The sequence below is a fragment of the Cetorhinus maximus genome, chromosome 20 (assembly GCF_964194155.1).
Source record: "Cetorhinus maximus chromosome 20, sCetMax3.hap1.1, whole genome shotgun sequence".
NCBI classification, from domain to species: domain Eukaryota; kingdom Metazoa; phylum Chordata; class Chondrichthyes; order Lamniformes; family Cetorhinidae; genus Cetorhinus; species Cetorhinus maximus.
Genome location: NC_135898.1, coordinates 5311349 through 5332494, shown reverse-complemented (window position 1 = coordinate 5332494; position 21146 = coordinate 5311349). Strand labels below are relative to the sequence as shown.

General features: G+C 45.3%; 1 protein-coding gene across 1 annotated transcript in view; it reads right to left on the bottom strand.

Annotated features, from left to right (window-relative positions):
* LOC144694801 (annexin A4-like) overlaps positions 1-21146 on the bottom strand; it is a 31327-nt gene that overhangs the window by 2331 nt on the left and 7850 nt on the right. Inside the window, exons 3-11 of the mRNA XM_078565403.1 lie at positions 20239-20333; positions 17736-17849; positions 13051-13141; positions 12262-12341; positions 10749-10805; positions 8457-8550; positions 4852-4947; positions 4707-4765; positions 2358-2480 (exon numbers count right to left, since the gene is read on the bottom strand). Coding sequence (XP_078421529.1) covers positions 2358-2480; positions 4707-4765; positions 4852-4947; positions 8457-8550; positions 10749-10805; positions 12262-12341; positions 13051-13141; positions 17736-17849; positions 20239-20333 — 809 coding nt within the window. The remainder of the gene's footprint in view (positions 1-2357; positions 2481-4706; positions 4766-4851; positions 4948-8456; positions 8551-10748; positions 10806-12261; positions 12342-13050; positions 13142-17735; positions 17850-20238; positions 20334-21146) is intronic.

Here is a 21146-nt window from a genome sequence, read left to right as displayed (position 1 = left end):
GAAGAGTAATGGCAGATACTGTGAACCAGAGTAGATGTCATCCTTCAACTGAGGGAGAGGTGATGAACAAATTCAACTTCATCCCTGTCTCTGCTGGAGTGCTGAGATTTCCAAGTGTTGTCAGGCTGGCCAAAGTTAGAGTCTCTGGGTGGTGGTTGGCAGGGGTGGGAGAGGGGAAGCGGAGACGAGGAATTTGAGAAGAATTTTTCGTGAGGCGTTGCCAGAACAGGAGCCAAATTTAGGTCAGTGATCACAGACGATAGTGACTGATCCCCCAGGAGGTGAGCAGACAGTGAGTCCTGTTAAACCCCGTGAGGTCCAAGTGGTGCTGGGTGTTATACTGTACAGGCTTCAGTCTCATTGGTGCACCCGCTATTACAGCAGCTTCGGTGTACATCGCAATCAGCACTGATTCCCACTCACCCAACGGTAGATAGGAGTGCAACCATGTTCGAGAGCAAAGCAACCTGGCAGAAGGAGCGTAACAAATACTAACCAACAAATGGTGCAAATATCCCCAAATGGTGCAAATATCCCCAAATGGTGCAAATATCCCCAAATGGTCAGCAGACATAACAAAAGCTCCAAACAGGTTGATGGTAAAAACTGCAGAACTCTGACAGAACTCTAAGTAAAAATGAACTGAAGACAGCAACAGCTTTATCATTCAATTACTTGCAAATTTCACTTTGGAAAGGACTCTGCATGAAACTATTCCTGCTTCACGTGTGCGTCTGGCCGATTTGTAATGATGAGCCATCATGATTCTCTTCCCCACACACAGTTTCAAACACAGTCCAGGTGCCTCGTTCCTTCAAGCACTCATCTCCAAATCTTTCGCAGGAGTAATACCTCTGGTTCCCGTCTGAAGGGACATTGACTGATTGCTCTCTGCAAACCCAATAGGGAGGCAGTGCCAGTGGCCACACCACAGGTTCTTGCAGTTTCCCCCTGGGAATTGGAAGCCCGGGAGAGCCAGCCTGTCAATCACATAGCCATGACATGCTTGGGGAGAAGTTGCGATCAGACCCACTGTGCTGCAAATTTCTCTGTCTCGCTCTGCAGCAGCGCGCACACAGCCCTGTCAACTCACTGCCGTGAAAGATCAACAACAATCTGGCTGGTTTTGCTGCTCGAATTCAAACCTGGAATCCTACTCTCCCTTTCTACCCACCACCACCACCCCACCCCAAAATAAAAAAAAAACCACACACAAATTACTCCCAGACCTGCAAAGCCTCGCCCTCAGAAAAGGTGCTGCACAAGTTGTAACTGTTAGTCTCGGTTTAGTATTAAGAGATGGGCGAGGTGTGTTTTTATACAAAAAAAGTCAAGGAAGGAAGGAGTTCAGTAACTCAATGGCTGCACCGTTTTTTTTGGTACAGATACTTTTCTAATGAACTTGGAGATTTCCACTTCTTTGTTGAAATTGCATAATCCGATACCATTTCATTCCGCATTATTCTAAACCAAAAACCCAAGAGGCCTCTCTTCAAAAGTGCACGTGACAAGATATCGTGTGTTTGAAGTCATGTTTCAGTTCATCGGCAATATGGTGTTCAGTTTTGCTCTCGTTGTTTTAATGAGTACACACTTGCATTGGAGGTGGGACAGCGAAGGTTCACTAGATTGGTCCCTGGGATGTGGGGGGTGGTTGGTCTCTGATGAGAGGCTGGAGTAAACTGGGTCCATATTCTCTGGGGTTTACAAGAATGAGAGGTGATCTCATTGAAACATACAAGGTTCTGAAGGGGCTTTGACAGGATGGGCAAAAAGATTGTTTTAGATTGCCCGGCCAGTGGAAACACAGGGGGCAGAGTCGTAGGATAGGGGGCCAATCATTTCAGGCTGAGAGGAGGAGAATTTGTTGACTCAAAAAGGGTTGTGAATCTTTGGAACTCTCCAGCACAAGAGGGCTGTGAATGCTCCATCACTGAGCATATTTAAGGTAAGGATGGACAGATTTTTGGTCTCTCAGGGAATTAAGGGAAGTGGATAGAAAAATGGAATTGAAGGCCAGGATCAGCTATGATCGTATTCAATGGTGGAGCAGGCTTGAGGGGCTGAATGGCCTACTCCTGCTCCCATTATGTTCTTAGGGGAGCAATATAGTCCTTTTAAAAAAGCAAGACCTTTGACTATGCTAAGGGTGAAAATGGGCAGATTCAATGAACCCGCTATTACTTGAACAGTGTGTTAATGTGCTCAGTTTTTTTTAAAGTTGTCCCTGTTCCACACGTAGATGCAAGTTGACACATGATTCATCCACGAGATCTGGAGTACAATTGCAAATAAATCAGCAATAGGTAATAACCTATCCTCACGGCAACACTCTGCACTCGCGATCACACTCTTACCTTGATAAAGGAATACAATGACTTCCCATACATCCTCTGAAACTCCTGTTTAATGTCCAGCATATCCACTTCACAGCGCGAGATCATGACCCTGATCAAGGTGTTGTCATCTGTGCCAGCACCCTAAAAATCAAGAGAGCACTAAGTGAGTCAATCTCAGGCGACTGGGGGAAAGCTCATCAAAATCCTCGAGCAATCCTCTTGGGATCTCAGCCACATGGAGGTCCGCAGCTATCAGCCACGGCTCAGCTGTCTCGTCTAGGTGTTCAAACCCCACCCAATAATTTCCAGCCCATTAACGAGGCTGACATTTCCACTGCAGGACTGAGGGAGTGCTGCACTATCAGAGGCGTTGACTTTCACATGAGATATTCAACCAAGGCCCTGTCCACCTTCTCTGGCGGATGTGAAAGATCCTAGCATACTCTCTCAAAGAAGAGCAGGCGAGTTCTCCTTAGTATCTTGGCCAATATCTGTCCTTCAGTGAGCCTTTCAAATACCTTATCTGGTCCTTATCTCATTGCTGTTTCTGGGATTTCTGTCAGTTCAATAGTGAATATGCTTCACGAAGTCCCGAGATTGTGACAGGTGCCATAAAAATGCAAACCTTTTTTCTAATCACACTTTGTTGATAAATAACCCCATCATTATAAAGCTCAGTATCCTGTAGCTCATCATGAAAGATGGCACCACCGACAGTGCTGCACTCCCTCAGTGCTGTAGCATAATGGGTTAACAGAATGGATATGCTAATATATGACGTGGATGATGATGTATCACTGACACTGGTCAGTGGTGTGTTAGACTCACTCTCTCTCTCTCTCTCTCGTGAGAGAGAGGTTAGAACACCATGCCCGAGAGAAACATGCCTAACCTATTCAGATGTGGTACACCAGTCAGTGGTGTGTTAGACTCTCTCTCTCTCTCTCTCTCGTGAGAGAGAGGTTAGAACACCATGCCCAAGAGAAACATGCCTAATCTATTCAGATGTGGTACTCATAAACAAGTGTTAAGCAGATAGCAGAATATGCCTGCAGTCTGTCTAGGAACCCAAGTCCCATGCCAGAAGAGCCCAAGACAGAAGAACACATCCGAGAACAGGTACTGCACGGAGGTTATCAGGTGAGATTATGTGCTCAAGTCTCTGAAGTGGGTTCTGAACACATGACCTTCCGACCCTGAAGAGAGCTATCCACTGAGTTAAATGTGAGGAAGCACCCAGTGCAACACAGGAAATGGACATTAACACTCTCGTACTCACTGTCCAATGACCTGCATCTAGCGAGTAAGACCGAGTTATAAACTTCTTTCAAACTGGAGTCATTTCATGCGAAGCGGCATTTTAAAAATCTACATTTGAATGCAGCCACTCCTCAACCTCACAGCACAGGGGCCTGGACACAAAGACATGAATCATCTGGAGAGTCCCTGCAGTAGTTTCAACAAGATGATGATCATCAACGTGCAGCAAATGGATCCAGGGTTGAGTAGTCAGTTCAGGTGAGGCTGGGTAAAACAGTTTCTGAGCAAGGGAAATCAGCAGATATTTTGCAAGCAGCAGTGAAAAACTCTCGACACCACCAGCTATGTCAGAGCTGAGCTTGTAATTGCCGTGGACCAGGTCAGCTGTTACATTCACGTCACATTGTACAGAACCCCGGACCCAAGGAGAACACTTCAGTGCATAAATTTCTCAGATCACTGAATAGACATAAAATAAAAATAAAAAATCAGTTGCTGCACCAGCATCTCTCTTTCAAATATGTTTGCTACATCTTCAAGCAATTTGCATTCTGTTCAAACGCAGCTATTTCCTGCAAATTGTACAATAAACTACTCTGCAGCTCGTACCAATGCAGTTCCAACTTCACAAAGTGCTTCTGCCCTTAGGAACTAGACCGAGGTCTTAAGAAAGGGCACAATCGCACACCAGCCGCAAGGGCCTTGTGTTATCAGACCATCTGTTCAGTGATCACTTGAACACGTTGCAAAACAACAACAACACTCAAGAAGCTTGATACCATCCAGGACAAAGCGGCCCACTTGATGGGCACCCCATCCACAAACAAACATTCATGCCCCTCACCATCCTGACTGGGAAATATATCGCCGTCCCTTCACTGTCGCTGGGCCAAAATCCTGGAACTCCCTCCCCAACAGCACTGCGGGTGCACCTACACCACATGGACTGCAGCGGTTCAAGGCAATAGCTTACCACAACCTTCTCACGGGCGACTAGGAATGGGCAATAATGTCCAGCCAGCGAAGCCCACATCCCATCAATAAATTAACCAAAAGGCTGAACAGGAGGGATGACCAGAGTGAGCTGTAAGCTTGGAGTCCATTTACCTTCATCGACTTGTACAGTCTCTCTGCAAAGTAGGCAGGCTGGTTCTTCATGTTCTTGACTGGGAGAGAGATTCAGAAATGATTATTCAATAGCATTAGTGCAATATCAGTTGGGAAGAGGAGAAAAGCAAATCAGGCAACTCACCAACTGCCAGTAAAGCATTTTCCAGACTGCCAGACATCTCTCCCTTAACGCTGCTCTCAATGTCTTTTTTGGAAATCATCTTGTAGTCCTCAAATACTGTTCAGAAAGATAGCACATTTGGCAATGAGATTGACTGAGTGCAACTGCCAGTCAATGCAAGTTGTTGCAGAATCAGAATTATGCAAGACAGAAGGCCATTCCACCCAATGGGCCTGTTCTTTACAACAGAAATCCAATCACTCCCACCCCAGCTCCAGCTCTTTTCTCATAGCCTTGCCAAAGAATTCTTACACGGCCTTTAGGCTTCCTGCCGCCAACTCTGCATTATCGCAGTCAGGATGAATGAATGATCGGAAAACCAGGATCAAGGGGCCACTACAGCAGCACAAATTAAGTGAGCCAGCGGGATGATGCCAAGTCTCTCTAACATCTGGACTCAACCAGCGCCAGTTGAGGTACGAAGAGCAGTCACATACGCCACATGCCATGTTGGGGCTTTGTGAAGAGAAGGGGGGAATTAAAGGAAACCGGATCAGCAGTGCATCTTGCTCTTGAACACTTCTCATCTTTTCCATTTGGAAAGCGTTTGTGAGAATGCTGGATAAAGACAAATTTCCGACTGATAATCGTCTGTGTTTATCTAACAACAATATAGAATGCTATGGCACAGGAGGCTGTCATTCAGCCCATCAGGGAGGAGGGCTATCCCCCAATTCCTGTCCTCTCTGCACATTATCTCCTAACTATTTACGCACTCTCTCTCAGAAATTCCTTCTGCTATTGCCATTTCATTCTGTAACAAACCTTCACATGTTCCAAAAACCACATTTGTCTTTAGTAGTTCATTGTGGAAGTCCCCATCGTACATGAGCAAGAGGAATCCAAGGAAAATGTTGATGGGGGACATGAATTTAATGTTCGATAACGGCTGAACTTGTACCAGACTTGTGGTGAAGTCAGCCTTTTTCCAAATATCTGCAGCGAGTCTAGAACCTTCAGCAGAAATCACGGACCTCATGTCGGGTGGGAAGGAGGCTTAAGTGGAGCTCAAACATTCTCACTGATCGAATTGATTTACAGCATAGAAACAGGCCATTGTCCTTCCGCTGACAGTCCCGAACTTATTCCCCTCCACATTCCCACCTCAGGAAGCAGTTTCACCCCAAGCCTCTGCAGCAGAAGCATTTGATGAATGCAGTCACGGAGACAACTGTGCCGTGTCCTGGCCATGAAAGTGCAGCTGAAATCAAACTAGTATGAAGAGGTAAATTTCCCTGTCTGCACAGATACCCTTAAGAAACGCAAGGCAAAGGATTTCAACTGCATGACTGAGGCTTCCAACCTCTGGGAGATAAAATTATTTTTTACCATCTATGAGGGTATAATTTCTCACCAGCCTGAATGACTGCACTGTTGAGTAATGAAGACCTTATGCTTCATCAAATATTATCCAATCACTTACCTTGAATTGTACTGTGGAAGAGACTCATTTCTACCCTGAGGAAATGCCTGCGCATTTTATTTGGTACAATTACACATCATTACGTTAAAAATGATTTACAGGCTAAGCTCTGGCCGCCTCAAGGCATCAGATACAGAGTCTTGCCACATTTCTAAGTGATCGCAAGTTGGCAGAAAGCCTTTCCTTCCAACTAGCAGAAGAACTCTGCCGGTGGCTGCTCAGTGCTTCCTCTGGGAACGGGGCTCAGCTTTGGATCTCTCCTGTATCCGTTTTGAACTGTACGGCATTCCAATCAGAGGGGGAAAGCTGTGCACATGCAGAGCTGTGATATATCGGCAGATCTGGACAGATCTTCAGTGACATGTTTTCTCCCCCCCGCCAATCGAGTCAGAGGTGGGAGTAACAATACAGCTGAAGTGCAAGTGATAGTGTGAGCAACTGCATTTTGGAGACAAAAATTTTGGGGTGCCTCAGTGTGTAGCACTCTCACCTCCAGGTGAGATGGTTGTGGCTTTAAGAGATTGGAGCACAAAAATGTAGGCTGCCACTCCCAGTGCGGTACTGAGCGAGTGCAGCGCTGTCAGAGGGTGAGGACTGATGGAGTGCTGCACTGTCCGAGGTGCCAGCTTTCAGAGCGAATGTTATGATACCATCAGCCTCCGACGGAGAGCGACGGAGAGCGAGTTCTCCCTGGTGTCCTGGCCAACATGAACCCTCAAAAAATTGCCAAAACACAGATTTTCCCCATCATTATGACATTCTTGTTTGTGGGAGTTTGCTGTATGCAAATGAACTGCTGTTTCCCAACACTCCACCAATGACTACACTTCCAAGCAAAATACATCAGCGGTTGTCAAGTGTTGTGGGTCATGCTGGAGGTTGTCAAAGATACAAAACAAATAGAAGCAGCCTCTCCTTTTACATATATAAATGCTTATTCCCGATGGATATAAGCACACATACACACTATATTTGTATAACATGCACACATCTACAGCATATACACACTCATGTACAATATATGTGTGCGTATGTACAATATATAAATCCACACATTGGTAAATGCATTTAATTAAAACCACCTTCACTGAAAGCAGGAAATTTAAAAAAGTCAAATCAAGTGTAACTTTGCCCAAGCAAAACCTTCTAAATTCACACATTGGATCAGAACAGAGAGCAGCCATGAAGGAGGTGGGTGATGGTGGGGGGGGGGGGGTGGTGAAAGTTTATATGGGATCAGGGAGACGGCAGTATCACAGGTTTTACATTTGTCTTCAGTTTCTGTCAAACGCAGGTGGAATTTTTCCCACTTGGAAAGCAGACAGATATCTCAAGATAGCCAGTTTCTCAAAGGGCTCAGTGGATTAGCATTTCCCTATCATTTAAAAAAAATACAAGTGCAGCCGGGCTGTCAACTTCAGTTATCAGGAAGTAACAAGAGGGTGAATGACAGCTGAGAGAACATGAAAGCCTCGATTGGTTGTAAGCCAACACCATGTTCCTGAAAGGCAACCAGCTGCTTGGACACATCAACAACTGGAAATGAGCGAGCGAGAGAGAGAGGCCAGTCTGTCATCCTGGAAATCTCCTCAGTGTTTCCAGTTGAGAGGTAACTGGCCTGCAATACAATGGCACTCAGTAAAAAAGGTAAAGATAAAAGAATTGGACTTCCACAGCACCCGTCACATCCTCAGGACATCACAAAGCACGTCACAGCCCATTAACGAAAATTTGAAATGCAGTCACTGTTGCAACATAGGAAACGCGGTAGCTAATTTGCGCACAGCAGGATCCCACACCAAGCAATTGGATGAACAATCAGATCATCTATTTTGGTGACGTTGGCCAGGATACCGAGGAGAACTCCCCCCATCCCACTTTAAATGAGGGTCTCGTTTGTTTGACACCTTTTTCCACAGACATTGCAGCGCCCTCACTACTACACGGAGCGGCAGCCCCTGTTCAACATACTGCAGTGGAAGGGGAATCCCACAAACTTCTCCAAGGGGAGCAGGTGTTGTTTTTTGAGAGATAGGCAAACAATTTTTCAACATTTAAGCAATTTGCTGTTGACAGAAGACCCAGAACATCTCAGGAAGAGTGAAAGTGGTTTGCTTGAAAAAAAAAAACCAGAAAGCCTCACCTTTTCTCAAGTGGGTTGGGTTCCTGGTACAGAGAATGGTCAAGAATGCAACTTCATCCGTCCCCCACTGTTTCTCACCAGCTTCGTACAGTGCCTGGTTTACAATAGAACAAGGAAGACAGAACAAGTTGCAGTGAGACACATCTGGGAAATGGCATTCCTGCACCTATGTCACCCCCCACACCCTTGCAAGAACACGACAGAATCTGGTCACTTAAACTAGGCTTCAGAAGCAAGACGGTTAAGCACACATTGGGAAACAAGCTCCAGAACGATCATACAGAGACATCATCCCCTTATTCAGAAAACTGAACAGGTCTCAAACTGGCTAGAGGGTGTTTTTTTTTTAATACATTCTAATTCCAATAAGGATTTAAGAGCCCAGGGGCAAGTTCCTATGGTGTGAGAAGCATTGTCTGTGTGTCAAAGAAAGGAGTGCTTCCTTTATCTCATGGTGCAGAGAAATCACACACAAGGCCCTTGTATGGCTGTAAATCATTCAATAAAACAATAAGGATGCTTGGTGATATGAGTGCATGCAAAAAAAAAAAGACAATGTGTGCGCTCCTAGCCCCTTTGTAACCCTGAACTTTCAGCTGCTGGTTTTGCCCATGTTGCCAACACTTCACAAAATCATCAGCCATGGACTGGTTCAGTATTCTTCTCACACGGCTGTGACTTTTGGGGGCCGAGGGTGTGAGGGTCGCACTAAGGAAGGAATCCTGTGCAGTGAAATAAAGTAACATGAACAAATGGAGTCTGTGAAGGAACTCTTGTGCTGTCAATACTCCCAGGCTACTTGGAGCTCAATACAAGCCTGTAGGTTAGGACACACTGTACTGATTCAGGGCCAGAGAGATGCCTTGGAAAAAGAAACGTGAAGGTTGTGGAGTGAAACAGTAAAACGCATGTTCAGCCAGCACAATATTAAAGACCCAAATATAGTCAGCGTCAGGGATTCCTTAAGCCAAATGATTCTCAGACATGAAGCTGCTGTAATCGTCTATAATCAGCTCAAATCTGCCAGCAGATTGTAAAAGGTAGCCAGGATTTTACAACCTCGCTGAACTGAATGGACATTTAAATGGCTCACTGCATCCGCTGGTGGTGGGGAGAGTAGGTTTGGGGTGTTGGGGTGGGGGGGAAGAGACTTGCTTCTGTGGGGTTGTAAAGTCCTAGCCCAAGTCTTATCTGCTGTTACCGGAAAGAAACCCTCTTTGCAGTTTTTTTTTAAAAAAGAAAGGTTGGGAGAGGAGAGGAAACACAAGTTTAAGATGCGAGAGGCAGATGAACATTGCCATTGTCTCGAGAGAGTGATACAGGAAGGTTTATTTTTCGGGACTCTGAGCCGTTATTAACCACTAGATAAACCCCGACTGAACTAAGGATACCGAAGCGGTATGTGCTCACTCAGTACATTAAAGGAAGGATACAGTTTGCCCATTTAGCCCTCATTTGCACGTCTCTAAAAAGCTTACAAGCAGCAAGGGCTGTACAAAGATTGGCAGCACTAATCCCTTTGATTAAACTGGTGCCCGCCAACCCCCAGCACATTTCTCCAATACCCAGCTTCATCAATTTTACACGTCCCCATTGGTCTCCTCAATCTTGTTTCGTTGCTAAATATACACTGAGCAGCTGTTTCTCGGACCCCAAGGAGCAGGAGAGGAGCGTCAATGTCTGAAGCACTATGTGGGATGATTCAAGTGGAGCTGAGAAGGATCATACTGGAGTGAAAAGCTGCATCGGAAAACGTGCAGAAGACAAGAGGCTCTGGGACAGTCTATAGGTGACTGGACTAATAGGGGAGGTGCCAGCAGTGTGTGTGGTCAACCTGGAATGAGCCAGCTTCTATACTCAGCAAAACAGTTTGGACAAAAAGCTTGCAAAACTGGGTTAGAGAGAGAGAGACAGAGCGTGGGCAGGAAGTGAAAGTGAGCGGGAAATGAGGGGAAAGAGAAAAAAAGATAAAGGGAATAGTCAGAAAAAGATGCTTCTGTTGACCTCAACATAACAAGGGTCAAAGTAATGAGCCAAGTGGATCTGGTGTGAGCAGAACTGAGAGTTTGACTCTGATGAATATTCAAACCCTGCAGAATTCACTGAGAAATAAATACATTGATAAACAACAAGGAATCACTCGAATGCACCTGCAGATCTGGGGAAAATCAGCAGGAAAACCCCTGGACAGCTGAGTTGGGTTGGAGACCGGGAGTGGTTTACTCTCATTACTGGCCCAAGATTGAACCATTCAAATGCATTAAACCCTTGCTGTCTCATAGCACTACCAACCTTGGCATCCTTTTCGGCCTGCTCATCATCCACCCAATTTCCTTCATCTCGGTTTCCCTGTAAAGAAGCAAACATTTTCCATATTGAGTGCACACGGTTCATGATCAGGAGGAAGGACCCAGCAGTGGAAAGGAAGTGATTCTCTATGTTCGCTGTTCAGCTCAGTGACAGCAGAAGCCAAAGGGACAGCTTCTAACCACACAGGAAAACCAGACTCAGGTTACAGCCAAGTTTACTGGGTTAGGGTTAGCACTCATCACAAGATCATGCAGTGGCCCCTTGACTTGACCATTAATGCAGCTGTGAGGTGTATTTATATCTTGCAGAACAATGAGCTGGAGTGCAGAGTCCAATTCCTGTTACTTAGTGTTTCAGGCAGTACCAGAAGTATCCTGACTGATCCACAACTGTTCAAAGTATCAGTTACTGCGTTAAACTGGAAAAACATAGCTTCATGATCCCCTTTGAAAGGAAAAGTGGGGGGTTGGGGTGGGGTGGGGGGCTGTTTTTAAAATCAGACTTGTGCATCAGGACACTGAAGCGATCGGATGCAATGCTGGTCTTGGACTCCCCATGGTTTCACTCTCCATTGGCAGTAGATTTAGATTGAGGCTCGATGCGTGAGGCATACAAAACATGTGCTTCGTCCCGTTCCTACAGCTAAGTTTTCCACAGACAGGACCATGGGCCTGTCGCGGGAGACTACAGCCTGAGGGGCACCACTCCCCATCGAGCATCATTGACCAGGAGACTCTTCTCACTCTAACACCTGCCATAGGTGTATTGGAAGGATTTACAGGTTGATAATCCATCTGCTTGGCCCCATTATGAACACACCTTCCTTGGCCATCAAGTCCTGGAGTGGGACTTGAACCTGGAGCTTCTGGCTCAGAGGCAGGGACACTACCCACTGAGCCACAAGACCTCCCATTGGCAGTAGTAGGCAGCAATATCAGACAGATACTGGCCTTCCACCCCATCCCATAGGTTTCCAGCCAAGAGAGTTGGGTTAACATTATTTTCACGAAACATCGTATATTATACGCTAACAATCTGAAAAGCTGAAGTAAAAACTCTTGAGTCAGACAAAGGGACTCAGCTTCCAAACTAGTAAAACAGACCATTTTGGACCTACCTCACACAGAACCAAGACAGCCAGGTAGACCAGTGGAAGGTGAAACCGAGCAGTGAAGGGGCTGTTTAATGGCTCAACAAGGTGGTGTGATTAACCTCTCCATCAAACTCCCCTCAGCGTTCAAGTATCAACCATGCACTGCATTGGTTTCACTCCTACTGAAAACACTGGCACCGTTTGCCATATCACTATCAACATTTGCTGAATGTCAATTTGAACCAGGTAGTGAGGATAGAAGGAGCTCTCCCTCTTCCAGTAGAGAAGTTGTGTTGGCAGAAGCTGCAGGTCAGAGACAGAGAAAGGTTGCCCGATCTCTACTCAGAGCTCATTGCCTGGGGTGGGGGTGGGCGGGATAAGTTCTGTTGGTCCATTCCTTACCGTTGCCAGGGACACCAGGACTCTCTGGAACATATGGGAAGTGTCTCCACTGATGTCATCTTCGAGACTCTTGCCAAACTCTAGAAGGAAAAGAAAAACTCCCATCGTGAGCTAGGCGGAGAGAGTAAAGAAGGAAACATGCCACCAACCTTTCAGTCCCTCTCCTCACAGACTACAACCAGTTTTCTGTACTTGACGTCTCTGAGAAACATGGCCAAATAAAAACACAAAGCCAATATTCCACCACCTCAGTTTAAAAATAGGCAAACTAGTGTTCAAATCCTTCCATCGTCTTGCCCCTCTCCAAATCTGTAACCTCGTCACCCTCCAACCCTTTGCTGCCCCTGTGCTCCTCCAACCTGCCCTCTCCTCCTTACTCCACTTTCTTCACTCACCAGTGTTGAAAACAAGGCAGCCAATCTGGACCCCAAGCTCTGCAATTCCCTCCATGAACCTCTCTGCCTTTTTCTCTCTCTCTCTCTCCTCCTTTATGGTTCTCCTTCAAAACATCTCTTTAACCAAGCTTTTGATCACCTGTCCTACTGTATAAAGTCTTTAGCTCAATGTCAATTGTGGTCTGGTTACATTCCTATGTGACACTTCTTATTGCATTGAATGGTCTATATAAATATGGAGTTGTTGGTGATAAGTTAGCCGTGCTGAAGCTCCATCACAGGAAGCCTGTACCACTAAGGCTTCAGATACCAGTTAACTGAACAGAAAGGGAGTTAATTCTGCAATCAGGGCAGCACTTATCTGTGGGGAGGGGAGGTAAATGGAGAAAAGTACCTTTCTGGTAAGTAGCAACAATTTGCTGGATTTCTTCATTGTCCCGTGAAGCCAAAATTTCAATTAAACAACCTTCATCAGTCCCAGCACCCTAGGGCCAAACACAGTTAGTTATACCATCCTTTCAGACTTCAGAGCAACACATTGCATTTGCGATGAATTAACTGTGAGCCTGCTTGAAAAAAAAGATTCCTAACAAGCATAACAACCAGCTCAGCAGTGAATGAAAATGATTAACCCAGCCCAAAGTTTCTCCATCCCACTGCATTTCTACATGGCTGCAGAAATAAAGCACTTCAAAAAAATAAATGTTCCGTTGAAATGCTGAGACTCTCAGGTGCCTCAAGATTTAGGCTGGAAATTATTCGAGATACGTTGTGTAATGTTTGAAATCACTCTGTGCAATGAATCACTCTTGGAACACAGGTGACCATCACCTAGACAAGTGCGGCAGCCGTTTGCGAACATTCAACAACATTCGAACAACAGTGATGTAGAGGATCAATGCAATGCATCAATTTCTCTTTTGGTCAAGTAGAGGGAGGACTGTCGACCAGGACTGGGTTCAGGAAGAGCGGCGAGGTGGGTTGCAGGGTTAGTGGAGGCAGAAACTGCAGCAACGTCCACGATTAGGTGAGATAAGCAGGTAAGAGGACACGGACAGGATGAGGAAATATGGTTAGGTCTAACTGTGAATATGGATGATAAATGCCAACACTGACTCATTAGGTCAAAAAAGTTTCACTTCTGTGGTATCTCGCCCGTGTTATTGCTTTCTAAGTAGCCTGTGCTGTTGAAGAAAGAGAAGTGAAGTGGCAGTTGAAAAATGAGTTATCATCATGTGCCATTTCTTGCGCCACAGTCGGGTTTTTGAAGCCATTCCAACAGGAAGAAAGAATGGGCCTATAGTCTGAGATCTCACCCAGAGATCTGTTTGATCAATAGTTGTCCCTGTTGGAGATAACCTTGCAGGACACTAGCAGGAATGACAAAGATGTTTGTTAAACAAAAATGTTCAAATATTGATTTGACTGTTTTTGAATATGTCACTGAACTGGAGGTCAATGTACGGTGCATCATTTACACGCCAGCAATGTTTAACTAGAGGGTCTCGTGCCAGGCAGGTGTGGAGGGAGATAGGCACCAATGTTGACATTTACATAAGTCAACAGTGACTCAAAGAAACAACGACTTGACAAGTCCTGTATTTCAGGCTTTTTCTTTCCAGTAAAGATAATGAAGGGATATGTAGAAGCAAACAACATTCAAGAAACTGTCCACAGGTCAGTGACCGCGTGAAACAAACTCCCAAAAAACTGGAGCAATTCAGGGTCAAATTGACACCTTGAAAAACAGCAGCTGGCTTGATGTGCATATACGAGAAAGGAAATTAGAGGGTAAGAGAGATTTTACTGTCATTGTAAAGCAAGTCCCACAAACATCCAGAATAAACATGGGTTTTAGTGATGTTGGTTGAGGAATAAATATTGACCGCAACACTGGGGAGAATTCCCTCTGCACTTCAAAATAGCGTCATCCACTTGACAGGGAAGATGAGGCCTTTGTTTAACATCTGATGTTAAGTGTGTCAGTGGGTGAATGAGTCAGTATGTGTGTCAGTGAGTGTGTCAGTGGGTGAGTTCATTAATGCAGAAGCGAACTGGGTCATTGCCTATCCCTACAATGGGCTATTTCGCCATCTAAGTGCATGTGACGGAAACTACTTAACTGTACAGAAGTGAAATCCAGTTTCGCGTTGGGATATAGAGAACATTGGCATTGCCAGTCGCTGGATCAAAATCCCGGAACTCCCTCTGACAGTGTAGCACTCCCACGCAAGCGCGAGCCTAGATTTTGTTCAAGTCTGTGCAGTGAGGCTTGAAGCCACAACCTGAGAGAAGACAGCCATCTCTGGTTCGTACTCACTGGCACCACTGTGGAGCTTGCACATCACGTCAAGGCGGGGTTTAGTTCAGCAATGTAGGCATTTTAAAAAAAACTACCACAGTGAAACGGCCTGCGCACACTTGGATGGTACACGTAGCTTGAGAAAACTTGCCAGCACGTTTGGAGTTATAACACAGCAGGGCTCGATTTCATCACGGGACAGAGAGAGACAACTGAAACAAGATTAAAGGCAGAGATTTACGGAGGTGTCTCTTTCCAAAATATATGTTTCAGCAGCAAACCAACAAACTGTTTGATTCAGGAACTGAACAACTGAAGGCAAGAGACAGAACCAGCCATGGTTGAGGAAGTGGTGGTATTGAGGTTCTAATCTGGAGGTTGTAACGTGTAAGGGAGCATGGATCTCACTGGAAAGCACACGAACGCAGCCGGGATGCCACATGTTCCAGTCACCACTTGCCTCCAGAGTTAGATGACTGAAATAATTCCAACCTCAAAACAGCAAATTGATGGACTGGCAGAAAGAAAGATTAAATAATGGTTAAAAAAAAACCCCACTAGGTTTGCAGTGAAATATTCAGTCCAAATTTAGCTTTGAAGGCTGTCTTGCTGCCAACCAACGGATTACAACATTATCTAGTTTCTAAGTGGATCAGAGCAGGAACATAGGTTGCTCAAGGACTTAACTGGGAGCATTTCAGTAGCTACTTCTTGGAAATTGCATGAAGTGTAACAGGCCAGCAGTAAAGGGAGCTGGAGAGGGGCAAGTTTTGGACATTTCATATCTCTTTTCTGATCATAACCACTGTGGCTCAAGTTGCCCAGTTCTTAACTTTTAAAAAAATTCTTGCATGGCATGTGGGCATCACTGCTCAGGCCAGTGTTCAACCACTTGTTCGCCATCCCTAGTTGCCCTCGGGGAGGCAGGGGTGAGCTGCCTTCTTGAACCGCGGCAGTCCATGTGGTGTAGGCACACTCAGTGCTGGGAGGGAGGGAATTCCACGATTTTGATCCATCGACTGGTAATGCCATTGTTCTCTATATCCCAACGCGAAACTGGATTTCACTTCTGTACAGTTAAGTAGTTTCCGTCACATGCACTTAAGATGGCGAAATAGCCCATTGTAGCGATAGGCAATGACCCAGTTCGCTTCTGCATTAATGAATCACTCGCCCCTTAGTGAAGTGGAACACCAGGAGATGAAATGAATCCAGGAAGGATTCACCTAGTAAGACTTGGAAAATTGAAATAACTGAAGAGTCAAGGGCTCTGGTTTGAAAACAGCAGCTATCCACATATCTACGCAATGATTCCTTATTTCAGACCCAGATGGCTTCCTAATGACACAAGATAAATTGTGTACAAACAGCAGTGAGAATTGAATCAGAGCAGCATCAGGGACAGCAGCCCAACCAACACTGTCAATATTTGAATTTCCTTTTGTGCGAGTACAGTCCAAATGGGACAAAATCTGGAGTGGGACCAAGTCAGTGTCAAGTTACCAGCTTGACTCAGTGTGCAGGGATGGAGAGAAGTACTGATGAGGTACAAAGAAATTCATTATGTACGACGACCTTTAGCAAGTGTGCATTTGCTGCAATTTTACGTCTTTGTACCTTCAGGATTAATCTTTTTTCAGCTTTCATGGGGGGAAAAAAAAAATCACACGTGGTATCACAGTAATAATATCGCCACTTGTCAATTATTGGAACAATTTTGGCCTTGGAAATTCATTTGACAACAATAGATTGCTTAGGATGAACTTGGGCAGCTTGCAGTAGCCCTGAAACCAAAGCACACCCAACATAAGGAACAGGAGGTGGACATCCTGCCCCTTCAGCACGTTCTGTCATTCAACAAAAATCACGGCTGATCAGTGACCAAACTGCACACACCCACCTTTGCCCCATGTCCCGTAATGCACTTGCCCATCAGTCTCAGTTTTAGACTGAACAATTGAGCCAGCATCAATGTGTGGAAGAGACAGTTCCAAATCTGTACCTCCGCTTTGTGTGAAGCTCTTGGCTAGTTTCACTTGCAAAAAGGTCTGGCTGACTTTAATTTTTAAAGGCTTGTGGGCCAAATTTTACAGCCCCTCCTGCTGGCGGGATTCTGCAGTCCTGCTGAACCACTCGCCGCACTTTACGGCAAGGCTGTAAAATCCCGCCCTATAGCCCCAAACTCTGGACTCTGCAGCTAGCAAAAAAGTAGTTTCTCTATCTGACTTGTCAAAAATCTAAAATAACATTTTAGTCAACTCTGAAAGACCTGGAAGTACAATGAATTAATTCAAGGTGAAATGGCTATTCTTATTTGGAAAATGTTTTGCACACAGCAAGATCCCACAAACTTCAATGAGATGAGCAACCTATGAATTGCTCAAGGAAGGATTGGTTGCTCCTTTGAATGGTCGCCTAGGTTTTGCCCACCTAATGCAGCAGGTACATGGCGATAAAAACCTTGGCCTGATATCCCATCACCTCAATATTGTACTGGGCCATCAACTTGGGTTAAATATATCCAAGGAGGCAGACATGAATCCACCTTCAGAACCTGTGCGCCTAATTCATTTCAGATAGTTGAATATTAACATACTATGGAGCCTTATAATGTCGGATTGTTAAGTTGTATTCCCTGGACAAGGACACATCAGCTTGCCAACAGGACGAATGACAAGTCACTGCTACAGTAAATCCTTTGTCTGCAGTCACCCATCCCTCCATCAACTTGCCTCCCAAGATGTTCAAATATTGACAGACCACAACGGTTCACATACCTTGATGGCTTTTTTCAGTTCATGCACATCATACTTGACAGGATTCATCATCAGCCCAATGACGACCTGTTCAAAGTTGCCAGATATTTCAGACTTCAAGTCACTGATCAGGTCCTGGTCGAAAGATGAAAAGGTGAAAAACAGGGTGAGATATTAAAAGAGATGGCCATCAGTGAAAGGACTACACATTGAACTAAAACAATTTGTTCCCAATTATTTTAATCGCTCCATCAATCTGATAGTTAGAACAAGACTGGGAAGTTCGTGATATTGGTGTGACCCTGAATGTACAAAGAACACTTGTTGTCAGTCACACAATGAACAGTGACAACATTAAGCTATCTCGGGTCAGCTGAGGCCCCACTAATTTCACCGTGTCGTTTTCTCCGAAAGGCAGACAATCATCTCTCTAACACATTGCTTTTTGAACTTTTGTCAGTGACTCTCTGTGCAAATATCGTCAGACTCTCCAGAGCCCCATTTTTAACCACTCAAACGGGAACAGAGCCTTCGATGTTGACTTGTGTGCACCAATGGAAAGGTACGAACATTCAAGAATTATGGAAACCAGATTCCCTCATGGGCCCGGAGAGGTCCAAATTCGCAGGTTGAAAATGCTTCTGTACTATCTACTGCACAGAGCGATCCCACTATTTCTGACAACACATTACTACCCCTGTAGCTCAGATGACCCAGTTACCTGGGTGCACTTTGCAAAGACTCACATTCCCTTGGTCCGGGAGTGCAGCTGCAATTTGGAACCCAGAAACTAGCCTACTTAGTTTTTCCAAATTAGACTTCTTATTACAGCAATGTTTTCAGGTTGAAGTTTCAGTTCAGTCTCTTTGAGATTCCCTGAAACCTCATTTAGTTGAGGCAACAGGAAGCCAAGACCAGGACAAACACAAGAGCTTCCTCTACCAGTTATACCGCATTTGGCGATCATAGCCACTTTTCTCCAAGAGCTGAGCAGTTGCTGGGAACTGAGCTCAGCTCTGGTCTCTCCCAGGATTGAACAGTTTGTGGAAATTCGACTGCTGGCAGAGAGGGAGAGAAAACACAAAACAGCAATCGAGATTCACTATCGTCAGGAGGAGGAGGGAGGGCCAAAAGAAAAAAAAATTAGGCTGCAACACAAACTCCTGGGCCGGAGGACAGGAACAGCACAAATGGCCCGTGAAGTTTAGTTTATCTTCACTCTACCAGTTCTATCTGATTTTCTTTTGTATTAAGGATCTCCTGGCAACAATGAGAAAAGGTTTTAATTAACACCTTGCAGTGGAAGCAAGTGTATCAATCAAGGTACCCTCTTACGCTGCCTATCAGTCACAACATAAGACCATAAGACGTAGGGGAAGTAGGCCATTCGGCCCATCGAGTCTGTTCCGCCATTCAATGAGATCATGGCTGATCTGATAATCCTCAACTTCACTTTCCTGCCTTTTCCCCCCATAACCCTTGATTCCCTTACTGATTAAAAATCTGTCTATCTCAGCCTTGAAAATACTTAACGACCTAGCCTGTACAGTAAAGAATTCCACAGATTAACTACACTCAAGAGAAGAAATTCCTCCTCATCTCTGTCTTAAATGGGTGACCCCTTACTCTGAGATTATGCCCTCTGGTCCCAGATTCTCCCACAAGGGGAAACAACCTCTCAGCATCTACCCTGTCAAGCCCCCATAAGAATCTTATATGTTTCAATAAGGACGCCTTTCATTCTTCTAAACTCCAATGAGTACAGGCCCAACCTACTCAGCCTCTCCTCGTAAGAAAATCCCTCCATACCTGGGGTCAACCTAGTGAACCTTCTCTGTACTGCCTCCAATGCCAGTATATCTTTCCTTAGATAAGTGGATCGAAACTGTTCACAGTATTCTAGGTGTGGTCTAACTGGTGCCTTGTATAGTCTTAGCAAGCCTTCCCTTTATACTCCATTCCCTTTGAAATAAAGGCCAACATTCCATTTGCCTTACCGATTACCTGAACTTGTATGTTAGTTTTATGGGATTCATGCATGAAGACCCCCAAATCCCTGTGCTGCAGCTTTCTGCAGTCTTTCTCCATTTAAATAATATTCAGCTCCTCTATTCTTCCTGCCAAAGTGCATATCGTCACATTTTCCTCACATTATATGCCAAGTTTTTGCACACTCACTTAACCCTGTCTATATCCCTCTGCAGACTCTGTCACCCTCACCACTTGCCTACACATCTATTTTTGTGTCATCCGCAAACTTGGTGATAGTACATTCACTTCCCTCATCTAAGTCATTAACATATATTGTGAATAATTGTGGCCCCAGCACTGATCCCTGTGGCACTCCACTAGTTACAGGTTGCCATCCTGAACGGCAAGACTGAAATTCAATAAACGCAGCAGAAGATATTCCCGACAACCGCTATTAGCTGGAGGCCTGCAGTGGATGAGGAGCTTTGAAATTAGCATTAGCTATTAATACGTTTCTCAGTAACTTCTGAAAGCTGCAGTGAAAACCCCATACCCTTCCAAAAGCAGTCTTGTAGTCCAGTTTGATCTGCTGCCTCTGGGCTATCGTTCTTCGAGCCAGCACTTCAATGATTGCATCCTCGTCAGTTCCTACACGACAAGAAAAGAATTCAAAAGGAACTTGCAATTTTCTGGTCTAAAAAGCATAAAATTAAATCCTGTGTTTGGGTTTGGAAGATTAGAGGTAGTCTGCAAGCTTCCTGATGTCAGCTCATGGCAGAGTCTTGGTTTCATGGTCACTCTACAGCACAGGCATAGGCCATTCGGCCCATTTAGTCCATACCCTGTGTTTCTGCTCCACACAGGCTTCCGCCCACCCCTCTCAGCACGTCCTTGCATTCCTTCCTCCCACACGTTTACCTAGCTTCCCCGTGCTCCGCCAACTTATCCACATCAGGCCTTGGTCAGCCAGGATAGGGGGGAAAAAAAAAACCAGATCAGCCAGAGTTCCCACTTCTCAGCTATTTGCTGGAATCGCGTTGTCATTGTATGTGGGGGGGTGAGAAGGGACAGGATTTTGGAGTTTCTGCATTTTCCAGGACATTACCTGCTGTCACTCCGTCTGTGCACCCAGGCAACAACAGTCACTGGAGCGAGGGATTGGAGAGCTCTCGTTGCTGGTGCCTTCTGCAGAGGAACACCTTCAGTGGGAAGTCAAGCATGTGGTGAGGGGAGGGAGGGGGAGGGGGAAGGAAAAAAACAAAAATCACATCCTGGAAGAGGCACTTCATTGAATGGTAATGGCCATTCTCCTGTATTACAGCCTTGGTACTTGAAGCTCATGTCTGCGAAAAGCTGTTGTTTTTCGATTCAGTTCAGTTTGAGGTATTTGAGCCCTGAGCATGACTGGCAGGAAGGACCCAGTTTATCTATCACTCCCAAACCTCAGCATTGGGGCCAGGA